Source organism: Salvelinus namaycush, chromosome 11 (genome assembly GCF_016432855.1).
Source record: "Salvelinus namaycush isolate Seneca chromosome 11, SaNama_1.0, whole genome shotgun sequence".
Classification (NCBI taxonomy): domain Eukaryota; kingdom Metazoa; phylum Chordata; class Actinopteri; order Salmoniformes; family Salmonidae; genus Salvelinus; species Salvelinus namaycush.
Window position 1 is genome coordinate 12,285,766 of NC_052317.1, and position 16,749 is coordinate 12,302,514.

Sequence of the window (16,749 nt, forward strand, 5' to 3'; positions counted from 1 at the left end):
TTTATGCGTTTGAGCCAATCAGATGTGTATTTGGTAAAAGACCAAGTCCATATTATGGCAAGAACAGCTCAAATAAGCAAAGAGAAACCACAGTCCATCATTCATTTAAGACATGAAGGTCAGTCAATCCAGAAAATTTCAAGAACTTTGAAAGTTTCTTCAAGTGCAGTCGCGTATGTGGTTCCCACCGTAAAGCATGGAGGAGGAGGTGTAATGTGTGGGGGTGCTTTGCTGGTGACACTGTCAGTGATTTATTTAGAATTCAAGGCACACTCAACCAGCATGGCTACCACAGCATTCTGTAGCGATACACCATCCCATCTGGTTTGCCCTTCGTGGGACTATCTTTTTTTTCTCAACAGGACAATGACCCAACACACCTCCAGGCTGTGTAAGGGCTATTTGACCAAGGAGGATAGTGATGGAGTGCTGCATCAGATGACCTGGCCTCCACAATCACCCGACCTTATCCCAATTGAGATGGTTTGGGATGAGAAGGACCACAGAGTGAAGGGGGAAAAAATGAAATAAGACTGTTGGAAAAACATTCCAGGTGAAGTTGGTTGAGAGAATGCCAAGAGTGTGCAAAGCTGTCATCAAGGCAAAGGGTGGCTACTTTGAAGAATCTCAAATATAAAAACGTGTTCAACACTTTTTTGTTTACTACATGATTCCATATGTTATTTCATAGTTTTGATGTCTTCACTATTATTTTACAATGTAGAAAATAGTAAAAATAAAGAAAAACCTTGAATGAGTAGGTGTGTCTAAACTTTTGACTGGTACTGTATATATTTACAAAAAAATATATGGGAGATTGGAAATTATGCAGACAATTACATTGATGGAAGCCACAATCTATCTGCAATATTAAAGCTGATCTACCTCTCCCAAAAGTTGAAACAAATAAAACAGGTAGCCTGATTTCAGATGTGTCCATGAAAAAAGGATTATTACAAAAATAGTTATTTCTGCAAAGCATGTAAACATTTAAATCAAACTACTACAGAGCATTTGGAAAGTATTCAGACCCCTTCCCTTTTTCCACATTTTGTTACGTTACAGCTTTACTCTAAAATGGATTACATTTTTTAAAATCCTCATCAATCTACACACATTACCCATAATGACAAAGCGAAAATAGGTTTACAAATTTTTGCAAATCTATTAAAAATAAAAAACAGAATACCTTATTTACAGAAGTATTCAGACTCTTTGATAGGAGAGCTCAGGTGTATCCTGTTTCCATTGATCATCCTTGAGATGTTTCTACAACTTGATTGGGGTCCACCTGTGCTAAATTCAATTGATTGGACATGATTTAGAAAGGCACACACCTGTCTATATAAGGTCCCACAGTTGACAGTGCATGTCAGAGCAAAAACCAAGCCATGAGGTTGAAGGAATTGTCCGTAGAGCTCACCATTGTGTCAAGGCACAGATCAGGGGAAGGGTATCAAAAAAATTCTGCAGCATTGAAGGTCTACAAGAACACAGTGGCCTCCATCCTTCTCAAATTTAAGAAGTTTGGAACCACCAAGACTCTTCCTAGAGCTGGCCACCCGGCCAAACTGAGAAATCGGGGGAGAAGGGCCTTGGTCAGGGAGGTGACAAAGAACCCGATTGTCACTCTGACAGAGCTCCAGAGTTCCTCTGTGGAGATGGGAGAACCTTCCAGAAGGCCAACCATCTCTGTAGCACTCTACCAATCCGGCCTTTACGGAGCAAAGAACAGAGAGATCCTTGATGAAAACCTGCTCCAGAGCGCTCAGGACCTCAGACTGGGGCGAAGGTTCACCTTCCAACAGGACAACAACCCTAAGTACACAGACAAGACAATGCAGGAGTGGCTTCGGAACAAGTCTCTGAATGTCCTTGAGCGGCCCAGCCAGAGCCCAGACTTGAACCCGATCGAACATCTCTGGAGAGACCGGAAAATAGCTGTGCAGCGACGCTCCCCATCCAACCTGACAGAGCTTGAGAGTATCTGCAGAGAGGACTGGGAGAAATTGCCCAAATACAGGTGTGCCAAGTTTGTAGCGTCATACCCAAGAAGACTCGAGGCTGTAATCGCTGCCAAATATGCTTCAACAAAGTACTGAGTAAAGGGTCTGAATACTTATGTAAAAGTGATATTTCTGTTTTTAATAAATTTGCCAAAACTTCTAAAAACGTGTTTTTGCTTTGTCATTAGGGTGTATTGTGTGTAGATTGATGAGGGAAAAAAACAATGTAATCCATTTTAGAATAAGGCTGTAATGTAACAAAAATGTAGAAAAAGTCAAGGGGTCTGAATACTTTCTGAATTCCCTGTATATTAATCTGACTATTCACAATAATCATATTATAGTGTGCGTGTAACTAAACAAATTCTTTCTGATCTCTGAAAATAGGTTCCGCTAATAAGCTCAGCAGCAGCTGCCTTATCAAGTGTGGTTGAGCCTGCACAGTTGCTCAACTGGGAGATTCTGAGTGATACCGGATCTCTACTTGTTCAATCCGGTTTTCGCTGTGCATCTGTAGCTGTGGTTTATGAAAAGAATCGACAATGAAAGTAGTTATTCAAACCCTCTAAACCAGAATCTTCTCTTAAAGAAGCAAACTATGTTGGATATGTCTCATAATAGTCTCACGTTACCAGATATCACACAGGATTAAAACGACTGAATGGCTGCGACGAGGCTATTTGACACAATGTATAGTGTGAGTGCTATCTAGAAAACGTTGTTGGATTTCGAATAATGGAAATCTTGGATGACCAAAAGGTGTCTGAATCCATGCAATAATTTGGACTACAATAAACTAAAAGACAACTCTCACATCACAACAACAAAAGAACAAAATGTAGAAAAAACTGCAACGCAACAAGACTAGGACATGTGTACATGTCCGCCTGCACCCACACTCCCCAATTCCCATGGGCTAGCTACAGAAATAGCACACTGGCAAATATTTCTACCAGTATCATATTTAAATACCACGTAAAATATCACGTTATTCTCATTCTCAATAAGTCAATACCATGGTAGCCTAAGCCATGCATAAACGGGAAATAATGTCCAGGTACCTTGGTCCAGGCGGAAGAGTGTCCTTCCCAGCTGTTCCATATCTCTGAGGACCAGGACTCTGACTTGTTTCGCCTGGAGGGACATTTTGACTTTCCCTATATAGGACGCCCTTTACTGTACAGGGGATGATGCTTTGGAATTTTAGTTCTCGAGACCCCCTTGTGGAAAAAAAGGAGAGTCATGTGTCACCAGCCATCAGCCCATGTTTCCAAATACATTCATATTGACATTTGACTCACATCTTTCTCTCTCCACATAAGCTACATATATTTGTGAACATTCAACAACATTTTAATTTCTGTTGTACAGTCTGAGGCCAGTCTATTCCCCAGAATGTGCATTGCTACATCACAACCAGTTGAAAATTGAAGCAATTAACATAAGTTCTATTCCAGCTGTCTAAAAATAGTTACATTTTAGCAGCAGCCTATTACAGTTTGTAACATTATATTGTTGACACATTGTGACAGCTCACATGATGTGGTTGAAATTGGACTAGTGGATCAAGTTCTTAAAGATCCATGCATTTGTAATTTGAAAAGTCACTACAAAGGTGAAGTGCTTAGAAGCGGAGCTGTCAGCCTTATCCAAAAGTGGAAAACATGTGCAAACTAAATCAAAACGTACAGTTCCAGTCAAAGGTTTGGACACATCTACTCATTCAAGGGTCTCTTAAATTGTTTTACTATTTTCTACATTGTAGAATAATAGCGAAGACATCAAACTTATGAAATAACACATATGGAATCATGTAGTAACCAAAAAAGTGTTCAACAAATCAAAATATATTTTATATTTGAGATTCTTCAAAGTAGCCACCCTTTGCCTTGATGACAGCTTTGCACACACTTGGCATTCTCTCAACCAGCTTCGAGGTAGTCACCTGTAATGCATTTCAATTGACAGCTGTGTCTTGTTAAAAGTTAATTTGTGGAATGTCTTTCCTTCTTAATGTGTTTGAGCCAATCAGTTGTGTTGTGACAAGGCAGGGTTGGTATACAGAAGATAGCCCTATTTGGTAAAAGACCAAGTCCATTATATGGCAAGAACAGCTCAAATAAGCAAAGATAAATTACAGTCCATCATTACTTTAAGACATGAAGGTCAGTCAATCTGGAAAATGTCAAGAACTTTGAAAGTTTCTTCAAGTGCAGTCGCAAAAACCAAGCGCTATGATGAAACTGACTCTCATGAGGACCACCACAGGAAAGGAAGACCCAGAGTCACCTCTGCTGCAGAGGATAAGTTCATTAGTTACCAGCAATTGCAGCCCAAATAAATGCTTCACAGAGTTCCAAGTAACAAACACATCTCAACATTAACTGTTCAGAGGATACTGCGTGAATTAGGCCTTCATGGTTGAATTGCTGCAAAGAAACCACTACTAAAGGACACCAATAATAAGAAGAGACTTCCTTGGGCCAAAAAACATGAGCAATGGACATTAGACGGAAATCTGTCCTTTGGTCTGATGAGTCCAAATTTGAGATTTTTGGTTCCAACCGCCGTGTCTTTGTGAGACGCAGAGCGGGTGAACGGATGATCTCTGCATATGTAGTTCCCACCATGAGGCAAGGCGGAGGATGTGTAATGGTGTGGGGGTGCTTTGCTGGTGACACTGTCAGTGATTTATTTAGAATTCAAGGCACACTTAACCAACATGGCTGGCACACTTAACCAACATGGCTACCACAGCATTCTGCGCGATACACACCTCCAGTCTGTGTAAGGGCTATTTGACCAAGAAGGAGAGTGATGGAGTGCTGCATCAGATGACCTGGCCTCCACAATCACCCGACCTCAACCCAATTAAAGATAGTTTGGGATGAGTTGGATTGCAGAGTGAAAGAAAAGCAGCCAACAAGTGCTCAGCATATGTGGGAACTCCTTCAAGACTGTTGGGAAGGAATTCCAGGTGAAGCTGGTTGAGAGAATGCCAAGAGTGTGCAAAGCTGTCATCAAGGCAAAGGGTGGCTACTTTGAAGAATATAAAATATGTTTTGATTTGTTTAACACTTTTTTGGTTACTACATGATTCCATATGTGTTATTTCATAGTTTTGATGTTTTCACTATTATTCTACAATGTAGAATATAGTAAAATCAAAGAAAAACCCTTGAATTAGTAGGTGTGTCCAAACTTTTGACTGGTACTGTATTTTCACATCCAGTTTAAATTTGGTCCATATCAACTAAATTCGGAAGACTTAAGTTTTCATCCCTTTTAGTTCACTGCAAGTATCCAACGGCTTCTCTCGCATACAACACACACTGTCAACATGCCCCTACTTGATGTTGCACAGCGCATGTGTCCATATTTAAAAGAGCCATTCCGCCATTTTTCAACATCATATTCATAACGTCCAGCACCAGACCAGTGTTTACATATGTGAAACCAGCACGTTTCTATGATCTGTGGTTAAAAAATTAAGGCTCTAAAAAAAATATTTTCTGTGACATTGCAGGGTAGGATTAGAAGTAAAACACTGATTTTCAAAGGGTATTTTCTTGCTCCCTATGTCACTGTAAATCTCAGTGTTTAAAAATCACAGTTTTTTTTATTTTTATTAACTACCATGTCATCAGGTATACATTTTTAACTTTACATTTGTTTCTCAAAAATTAGATGCGCCTTTGTCACGTATACTGACACTGGTATTGTGCTGGGAATGATGAAAACGAGGTTGACAAGACTGGTGGACTTGCCCTTTAACTCATAACTCATTCTCGATTAGGTCGAGAATTTAGTCGGTTAAAAAGGCCAACAAAACTATTTTAAATGCTCGGTCTACCGTGTGCAGTCTGTCTGTCCCTATATAAGGACCAAGCAGGCAACTTGTTTCGTTTGTAAACAATGTCTCGTTCTGGGACGAAACAAGCAGTCAACCACAAAACCTGACTCTGCAAGATGCGCACAAAGCAGTGTTGAAGCATTATGGTTAGCTTACAAACTGTCAAAAAGCAAACGTTATGCATCTGTTACATTCAACTTCATATACTCAATCCATCGTGAATAGTCGCTTGAGTGTCACTTGTAAAGATAGAGTTTACAGGCTTAATTGTACCTAGTTTGAAGAAGAGGCTTGTCATCTGAGGGGAACGTATCAATGTTGCATGAACCTTTACCCCGACTACCGTACATTTACGAATATAAGAAAGCTTTATTATAATTTCTTGTAGACAGATGCAGTGCGAGTTCTATCCGTTTGGCAACATTATCTGGGGTTACTACATAGCACAATTCGTCTTAATCACCAAATTTTGCAATACAAAACACTAACTAAGAAGTGATACACGATAAAATCGTGAACAAAGCTGCGCTGCTTTTACATGAACGGGACATGTGTTACGCAATAGTGCGGTCTATTTAATCATGTAGTAAATATGTACTATTTTCTGCAGCTCTTTTCATACTACAAGATCATTTCCATTTAGACTTAGAGCTGACTTTGCTTGACAGACTGTGTCATCATCTGATAAAGATGTATGTAATCAGAGGACAAAATGATCTTGTCCCACGTCAGACACAATAAAACACTAACATCCCATGTTATTGTAGCATTCCACCTTTCTACTAAAACTCATCACTCATCGGTGGGTAGACTAAAGTATTTTCATCAACTGAATTAACATGAGGTTATATGCAAAATATGTGTTTTTATTTATAAAATCAATGCAATCACGTAAATTATATGTTTCTTTTGTTTTTTTGTAAATTATGTTTTTTTTGTGTTTTTTTGTAAATTATATAGTGTTATTTACACTGGAATTGTATGATTATGATCTTACGATCATTCAGTGCATTTATTAGCATACATAAATATATTATATGCATTATAAACAATGATAGTGTTATGTATAATCAGCTGAGCTGAGTGTTAGGATTGGATAAATACAAATATTTGGAATTTCTCATTTTCCACCACCATAAACATGGAATTTCTCATGGAAGAATGGTGTCACATCTCTCCAATAGGGTTCCAGCCACTTGTAGAATCTATTTCAAAGTGCATTGAAGCTGTTCTGGCTCGTGGTGGCCCAATGCCCTATTAAGACACTTTATGTTGGTGTTTCCCTTATTTTGTCAGTTACCTGTAGATCAGCGCACAGTACAATGACCACAATACGTGGAGGGCTTCTCCCTTGCATTATGTCTAACTACAACTGCTACAATGTATCCAGATAACTGGCTAATCCAGTCAATAGTATATAAAAGACAGTATGGTGTTGTTTGCTTGGTAACAATGTAATGAGTGCAAATATAATCTTCTTCAGGGCATGCTTGTCTGCATGTTCACCGTCAATCATAGGCATTAGTGCCACCGTCAGTGCAGGAGAAGCCCATACAAGCATTCTACAGTTCCACTCATACCCATCCCAGCAGCATACCACCCTGCATCCTACTTCTGACTTGTCCCTGAAGTCATGTGGGGTTGGTCCAGGTCAGTCTCTGGATGAGAGACCAGAAGCTGATGGAAGTGGTGTTGGAGGGCCAGTAGGAGGCTCTCTTTCCTCTGGTCAAAAGAAAATAAAAAAATCCCAAACACCCAGGGCAGTGACTGGGGACATTGCCCTGTGTAGGGTATGTCTTTCGGATGGCATGTTAAACGGGTGTCCTGACTCTCTGTGGTCACTAAAGAGCCCATGGCACTTATTGTAAGAGATGGGGTGTTAACCCCTGTGTCCTGGCTAAATTCTACATTTGGCCCTCTGTAACGATGTGCGCTGAGAGTCGGGAAGAAAGTTCAGGAAGTGAGTGTTTTAATAAATAAACATAACATAATATAAAACAAGAAAACACGAACGCACAGACATGACACAGAAACAATAACGCCTGGGGAAGGAACCAGAGTGACATATACAGTTGAAGTCGGAGGTTTACATACACTTAGGTTGGAGTCATTAAAACTCGTTTTTCAACCACTCCACAAATTTCTTGTTAACAAACTATAGTTTTGGCAAGTCGGTTAGGACATCTACTTTGTGCATGACAAGTCATTTTTCCAACAATTGTTTACAGACACAAATCAATTGGAGGTGTACCTGTGGATGTATTTCAAGGCCTACCTTCAAACTCCATGCCTTTGCTTGACATCATGGGAAAAATCTAAAGAAATCAGCCAAGACCTCAGAAAAAAAATTGTGCCCTCCATAAATCTGGTTCATCCTTGGGAGCAATTTCAAAACGCCTGGAGGTACCACACTCATCTGTACAAACAATAGTACGCAAGTATAAACACCATGGGACCACGCAGCCGTCACACCGCTCAGGAAGAAGATGTGTTCGGTCTCCTAAAGATGAACGTAATTTGGTGCGAAAAGTGCAAATCAATCCCAGAACAGCAAAGGACCTGTGAAGATGCTGGAGGAAACAGGTACAAAGGTATCTATATCCACAGTAAAACATTGACCTAACCTGAAAGGCCCCTCAGCAAGGAAGAAGCCACTGCTCCAAAACCGCCATAAAAAAGCCAGACTACGGTTTGCAACTGCACATGGGGACAAAGATTGTACTTTTTGGAGCAATGTCCTCTCGTCTGATGAAACAGAAATAGAACTGTTTGGCCATAATGACCATTGTTATGCTTGGAGGTAAAAGGGGGAGGCTTGCAAGCCGAAGAACACCATCCCAACCGTGACGCACAGGGGTGGCAGCATCATGTTGTGGGGGTGCTTTGCTGCAGGAGGGCATCATGAGGTAGGGAAAATAGATGGCATCATGAGGTAGGGAAATTATGTGGATATATTGAAGCAACATTAAGAAATCAGTCAGGAAGTTAAAGCTTGGTCACAAATGGATCTTCCAAATGGACAATGACCCCAAGCATACTTCCAAAGTTGTGGCAAAACGGCTTAAGGACAACAAAGTCAAGGTATTGGACTGGCCATCACAAATCCCTGACCGCAATCCTATAGACAATTTGTGGGCAGAACTGAAAAAGCATGTGCGAGCAAGGAGGCCTACAAACCTGACTCAGTTACACCAGCTCTGTCAGAAGGAATGGGCCAAAATTCACCCAACTTATTGTGGGAAGCTTGTGGAAGGCTACCCGAAACGTTTTAAAGGCAATGCTACCAAATACTAATTGAGTGTATGTAAACTTCTGACCCACTGAGAATGTGATGAAAGAAATAAAGGCTGAAATATATCACTACTATTATTCAGACATTTCACATTCTTAAAATAAAGTGGTGATCCTAACTGACCTAAGACAGGGAATTTATAATAGGATTAAATGTCAGGAATTGTGAAAAACTGAGTTTAAATGTATTTGGCTAAGGTGTATGTAAACTTCCGACTTCAACTGTATAGGGAAGGTAATCAGGGAAGTGATGGAGTCCAGGTGAGTTTTACCAGGGTGAGGAATGAACCAAGGTCCGCGTAATGTTGGTGACAGGTGTGCGCCATAACCAGCAGCCTGGTGACCTAGAGGCCGGAGAGGAGCACACGTGACAGTACCCCCTCCCCGACGCGGTTGGCTCCAGCCGCAGGACGCCAACCAAAGGGACAATCCCGAGGATCAGGAGCGATCCGGTCACCCCTGCTGATGCGTGGGATCCTGACCGGCTGAGGCAGGGGAGCCTGTAGGGGCTCCCGGACCCGACGTCATTCCCACCACCAACAAAAATGTAATAAATACACACACACACACACACACATATATAATACATTTTAAAAACACTCCCTGATGCTTCCCTTAGGTGAGGCATCATTCTGTAACGATGTGCGCTGAGAGTCGGGGAGCAAGTTCAAGGAGTGCGTGTTCTAATAAATAAACGTAACATAATACAAACCAAGAACACACGAACACAGAACACAGACATGACTCAGAAACAGAAACTTGGGGAAGAAACCGAAGGGAGTGACATATATAGGGAAGGTAATCATGATGGAGTCCAGGTGAGTTTGATGACGCGCAGGTGCGCATTATGATGGTGACAGGTGTGCGCCATGACGAGCAGCCTGGTGACCTAGAGGCCGGAGAGGGATCACACATGACACCCTCATACCCTCATGGACACTTAATCATCCCCAGCTTTCAATTGGTTCATTCTTCTCTCTGGTAACTATTCCCAAGTTCATTGCTGTAAATTAGAATGTGTTCTCAGTCAACTTACCAGGTTGAATAAATAAAATAAAACAACATCATCAGTGTCTAGACTAATAGATTTTCATAAGTGAACATATCATTATAAATACAGCACACTAGACTATAGGCAAAATATGTGTTTTATTTCTAAAATCTATGCAAAATAGTAAGAATTAATCATGTTAAAATATATAGTGTTATTTACACTGGAATCGTATTATCATGATCATGATTCAGTGCATTGATTAGCATACAGAAATGGGTTATATGTCTTATATCAGCTGAGCGAAGTGCTGTGATTGGATAAACACAGATATTTGAATACTGAATGTAAAGTGTAAAGGGTAAAACGTTTTAACGGCAGTATAGGCTTTGACACTTTGGTAGACATCATATTGTGGTGTGTGAAACAGGCTACCAGTCTTTTACATGAATATCTTCCACTGTTTCTTGTCCAAACTGAATAATGAATGTGTATGGTGTAAGATAGGCAGATATGTGCTATGTATGTTATAGGCAATTGGGCTTTGACATTTCGGTGATAAGACAGAACGCAGTGGGGTGTAGACTGTATTATACTGACTCTGTTTTAAAAATCTTTCATTGAGAGTATTTTAACTTTTTGTATTGTTTGTTGGTTTGGCAATGCCACTGTCAGCCAGAGAAATATGCTGAGAAGGATTATCACCACAGCAAGCAAGGTACTTGGAGTCAAACAGACAGGCCTGGATGAGATCTTTAACCTGTCTGGGAACGGGGTTCCGCTAGCGGACAGCCAACAGCCAATGAAATTGCAGGGCGCAAAATTCAATCAACAGAAATCTCATAATTCAAATTTCTCAAATAATACAAGTATTAGACAACATTTTAAAGATAAACTTCTCGTTAATCCAACCACAGTGTCCGATTTCAAAAAGGCTTTTCGGCGAAAGCACAACATATCATTATATTAGGTCAGCAACTAGTCACAGAAAGCATTTAGCCATTTTCCAACCAAAGAGAGGAGTCACAAAAAGCAGAAATAAAATTAATCACTAACCTTTGATATTATTTATCAGACGACACTCCCGGGACAACATGTTACACAATACATGTATGTTTTGTTCGATCAAGTTCATATTTATATCCAAAAACCTCCGTTTACATTTGGCTTTGCCTCCAAAACATCCTGTGAATTTGCACAGAGCCACATCAATTTACAGAAATACTCATAATAAACGTTGATAAAAGATACAAGTATTATGCACAGAATTATAGATATACTTCTCCTTAATGCAACCGCTTGTCAGATTTCAAAAAAGCTTTACGGAAAAAGCAAACCATGCAATAATCTGAGTACGGCGCTCAGAGACCAAAACAAGCCAAACATATACCCGCCATGTTGCGGAATCAACAGAAGTCAGAAATAGCATTATAAATATTCACTTACCTATCATGATCTTCATTATAATGCACTCCCAGGAATCCCAGTTCCACAATAAATGTTTGTTTAGTTCGATAAAGTCCATCATTTATGTCCAAATATCTCCTTGTTGTTCGCGCCTTGAGTTCACAAATCCAAATTCATGACGCGCGATCACTAGGTCCAGATGAAAAGTAAAAAAGTTCCGTTACAGTCCGTAGAAACATGTCAAACGATGTATAGAATCAATCTTTAGGATGTTTTTAACATAAATCTTCAATAATGTTCCAACCGGAGAATTCCTTTGTCTTTAGAATGGCAATGGAACACGCATGGTCAGCGCATGCCATTCTGCCAGACCTCTGACTCATTCAGCTCTCATTCGCCCCCACTTCACAGTAGAAGCCTCAAACAAGGTTCTAAAGACTGTTGACATCTAGTGGAAGCCTTAGGAAGTGCAATATGACCCCATAGACACTGTATATTCGATAGGCGATGAGTTGAAAAACTACAAAGCTCAGATTTCCCACTTCCTGGTTGGATTTTTCTCAGGTTTTCGCCTGCCATATGAGTTCTGTTATACTCACAGACATCATTCAAACAGTTTTAGAAACTTCAGAGTGTTTTCTATCCAAATCTAGTAATGATATGCATATATTAGCAACTGGGCCTGAGTAGCAGGCAGTTTACTCTGGGCATGCTTTCATCCAAACGTGAAAATGCTGCCCCCTATCCCAAACAGGTTTTAAGGTCAGGGCCCTCTGCAAGGCTCACAATATCATTTTAGACCCAAGCCAGCCTCTGTTCCCGGACTTTGAAATACTCCCCTCTGGGCGCAGGTATAGGGCACCCCTCAGCAGGAAAAACGGAACCAGACAATAATTTGTGCCAGGTGTGATATCCCTCCTAAATAGCTCGGGCTAATTTTCCTATCGACTCAGTAAGGCCAGCAGGCTAGTCTTTATTATTTATATATATATATATTTTTTAAACATTTTATTGGTATGTAACTGTTATGAAAGTTGTATTGTCAATTTTGTTTTGTATTTAAATGCCACTTTAAACGTGTACATGACACTACAACAAAATTTCCCCATGGGGACAATAAAGTCAGTAAGTAAGTAAGTGTGTACCAGTTGTCTACATGAGTATCTTCCTCTGCTTCTTGGACAGGCTGCTGGGTGAGTTCAAAGCCTCCGGGTGAAGGGTCTGGTTCCTGGTTCTCCTGATCACCAGGGAGACTCGCACCACCAGGAGCACACAGGAAATCACCAAGAGCACAACTGGAAGTGACAGAAGACACAGAGTGAATTATTATACATCATTTACATTTACACTGAGTATACCAGGTGTCGTTGACTTTGCACTTGGTAATAGATCTCTAGTCTGAGAGATGACGACTACTCACCCATGAAGATAGCGTTAGCGCTTGGTGCTGCAGGGTTGTAGTGCTTGGTCACGTTTCCAACCAGAGCAATGATCACCACAGGGTAAATAGTCAGGATGTACCTCACATGTTGATACAGCAGGAAGTTCTCAATACCAAACCTACAATGAAAACACATTACAATTACATTGAGAGTATGTGACTGTGTGAACAAATGTGCCGAGAGGTCCAATTTAGTAACATCTGGATATTGAACAAATTAAAGATATGCCTAAAGTAAGTGAGATTGGATCATATGTCCAAAACTGTAATATAAAAAGTGATGAGCCTGATTCTCATAAGAGAGAACATTTGTAAAACTGAGCTTACCATCCGATCACCTCCACCAGTAGGATGCAGAGAGACACGGTGGCTGCAGTGCTCTTTGCCACTCCAGAGAGGTCCAACACCAGAGTGAAGTTGATCAAAGTGGCGATGGTTGTCCACGTGCTGTACAGCGCAATGCCATTTTGCACCTAAGAGTTAAGAAAACGATACCTGTAGTATGACTGTAGAATTGTGGGATTCCTCATAAGAGGACAAATGAAGGATAGAGGAACTGAAAGTGGATTACCTACAATAACTAGGGAAACCACAGCACAATATAATTACTGTAAAGTAAAATGCACTAGGATGGCCAGGCTCCAGATCTGATTAGCCAACTCGTCTCAATATACATTTTGCCATTCAATTAAATGGTGTGCATGAATCCTATGAAAAACAATACTCTGACTGGAGTTGGCTAAAGCACATCTGGGACCATGCTACAATCATAATGCTGGCGTAAGATTATCGAACAACTAACTCGATTAACCCTCAAATTAAACTCACCAGCAACCGAATGCACCAGAGGTCCCTGGGGTGGTTCTGGCTGAGCCAGGCTCCGTAAACACTCAGCCCATAGCAGGAGAAGAAGACCATGGAGTAGTTGGTGACAGCAATGGTCGCCATTACAATCAATGCCGCAGTCACCTGCCTGTCAGGAACAGTAAAAAAAAGACCACTCTATTTGATTTACAAGTTACCTCTGTGTTTTGAGCTGACAATCTACATGCCTGGTAATTATAATAGCATGATAGAGACCCAGAGCAATATGATGAATATCAACGGGTCTATCTATACCTTATGTAGTAACAACATTGTAAAGCAAAGGAGTTGGGGAAATGCTAGGCCTATATGGTTCAACTTGTCTCAATGTTCTATACGGACTGGCAGAGGCCCACAGTGTGGGCAGTGTTGTACGGTTACAGTAAGTGGAGAGATGCTGCAATTTTGCATCCACCCATCCACTTAAATCAGGCTAGTCAGGAAACAGGAACAGTACATGATTCACCCATGGCTGATAATGACATTGGATCTCATTGGTTTAGGTGTTAAAAGACTGTTACGCACTCTTGATCCCATAGGAGCAGCCAGGTCATGTTGAGGGCCATGTTAACTATCCAGGACAGGTAGAAACCGTACAGTAGCACAGAGAGGGTCCAGCTCCTGAGGAATAGAAGAAGAAAGAAGTTGGTGTCAGAAGAACACACATTCTACTGTAGCTACCAACATCAAAACCATTTCAATACCTACATAATAATACAATGTTCATTTCTAATAAATGCATTTCATTGTCTACATGTTGACACTACAGTAGGATGGTGGCCTAAAATATGGAATAGAATAGATTACAGTACAATACAATAGAATAGTAGGCAGATGGATGGCTGCATGGTTGGATTATCTGATATAGGTAGGCCAATAGTTTTGTGTCAGTACCCTCTGTAGATCAAGGAGATGATATACATGACCATGAGGGTCAGCCAGGTGTAGATAAGCCCCCAGATGGAGAAGGTCCATCCGGCCGGAGTTATGTCAGTCTCATACTTCCTGGAGATGTTCCCTGTACTCCAGTGGAATGGTCCTACGAGAGAAAGTGTAGCAAAACAAGTACATTGTAACAGATGCGAAACTACAGTAGAAGTTTTTGTGTCAGTAAGTTATGTTTTCTGAAGAACAGGACTTCCTCCCTAAGTTTATGTCATGCTGGGGGGACTTCTGCTTTTACATGTGTGCCTCTACTTCCAATGTAATTACTTAATATTACCATATTAACGGAATAATGACATTGGTATCATTGCCCAACATTTTTTGTTTCTTGCCCAAACATTTACGAGAAGAAGCCATCACATAGTTAGTTGCAGCACATGATAGCACTTTATTACACACTGAGTTCAAAGTTACATGATAAACTCACTCACCCTTTCCAGCTCCTGCCATGGCATTTATTGCCAAAGCAGAAATGTAGATCAGCACAGACAGTGTAATGACCACAATACGAGGAAGGCTTCTGTCCTCCATTGTACCTATCTCACTTCAACAGCTCAAATGTAGGCCTGTCTAGATAACTTGGCTGTCCAGTCGATAGTTGAGTATGTGTTAAGAGAATTATGTTCTCAATGTTCTTAAACTGAACTTTAATTCATCTACTCAGTCTGCAACCCAGAGTTTGTAAGGTTCTGGTTTAAATGAAGCAGACGGAGACCAAGCTTTCAAGAGTCAGATTCTTTAATCACAAGAGCTCTGAATATTATACAATGCGCATAGCCTTTTATACCTCACACATTTCATTATGACATACACTTTATAAATGCCCCTCCTCTCATCTAACTCTGTCAATAATGTTCAACTTCGATAGCTCCTTCTGTCTAACTGGGTTCCTCTATCAACATGTCTGCAACGGACAAGTCGAGCTCAAAACAGGAAACCTCAGTGGTTCCCCAGTGCCTGACTTACTTCTCTTCTCGGAGCTCAGTCTAGTCTATAATGTCAGAGTAACAGACCAAATAGTTTCCTGTAAATCCACACAGACATGTTCCATCCTATAATTGTCAATATTTCTCTAACCTACTTTGAAACACACACACACACATGTTAAATGTCCCCTTCTATTATTTGGCATTAACTCAATAAACAAAGTCTTCTCCAAATGGTCATTGCTTATCATATTCTGCAACATGTTTCTACTACAAGCCTAACGGTTTCTCCCCTCCCTGGGTGGGGAGACCTCCTTCCTGTTATTAGTTTCACAGTTGTCACAATACATTGAGTGGTTGTTTTAACTTTTAGCCCTTAATTAACTTATATAATTTCTATATCACTATGAAATCCTCAGTGTTCTGTAACAAATCTAATGAGTGGAAAAATGCTTGTCAGCGTTATCACTGTTAATCATCGGCATTACTAGCACCATCTGCTGTGCAAGAGTAGTCTATACAATGCAAAATATTTCAACTAAAATGGTTATCAGTTATTCTCACAGTCTAATGATACATCTAAAAACTATTTGTAATAGAGGGAAAAAAATGTTGGTAGAAATGTGAGTTAGCAAATCAAACTACAAAATGATGTTATGGCATTGTAACGGGAAGAGGTGGGTGTGTGTTCATCACTATCTGGCCAAGTTGCAAAGTCAGAAGCCCCGCCTACCCGATCAATCACACGCAATTCGGGGCGTTCCTGCATGTGGGCATTACTGCATCTGCAGGAACCCCCCTTGAGCATCCAATTGGTTCCTGCATGAATGCCCCGGATGATCTGTTAGGCAGCCGGCCACGACGGTAACCTCCCAGCCCCTCGGTAACCCCGCTGTCAGCAGTGCGTCTCTCCAGGCCACCCCGGCTTCCCGAGAACCCTGCTTACCTCCTCCAGAAGAGATGCAGCCCTTCCCCTCGGACCGCTCGAAGATAGCATATCTCATAGCGCTAACGTCCGGGAGGCC

General features: G+C 40.8%; 2 protein-coding genes across 2 annotated transcripts in view; both read right to left on the reverse strand.

The window, feature by feature from the left end:
- LOC120055831 (glycogen debranching enzyme-like) overlaps positions 1-6,185 on the reverse strand; it is a 53,441-nt gene extending 47,256 nt beyond the window's left edge. The window contains exons 1-2 of the mRNA XM_039003826.1: positions 6,133-6,185; positions 3,068-3,226 (exon numbers count right to left, since the gene is read on the reverse strand). Of these exons, the coding sequence (XP_038859754.1) occupies positions 3,068-3,152 (85 nt within the window). The 5' untranslated portion in view covers positions 3,153-3,226; positions 6,133-6,185. The remainder of the gene's footprint in view (positions 1-3,067; positions 3,227-6,132) is intronic.
- A 6,515-nt stretch (positions 6,186-12,700) lies between these two features.
- LOC120056285 lies at positions 12,701-16,728 on the reverse strand. Its single transcript, XM_039004531.1, has 8 exons — positions 16,671-16,728; positions 15,230-15,334; positions 14,748-14,892; positions 14,375-14,474; positions 13,818-13,958; positions 13,317-13,462; positions 12,969-13,108; positions 12,701-12,843 (listed from the first exon to the last, which is right to left on the reverse strand). Exons 1-8 carry the CDS (start codon positions 16,726-16,728, stop codon positions 12,701-12,703), a joined length of 978 nt encoding a protein of 325 aa, XP_038860459.1.
- Between the last annotated feature and the right edge of the window lie 21 nt (positions 16,729-16,749).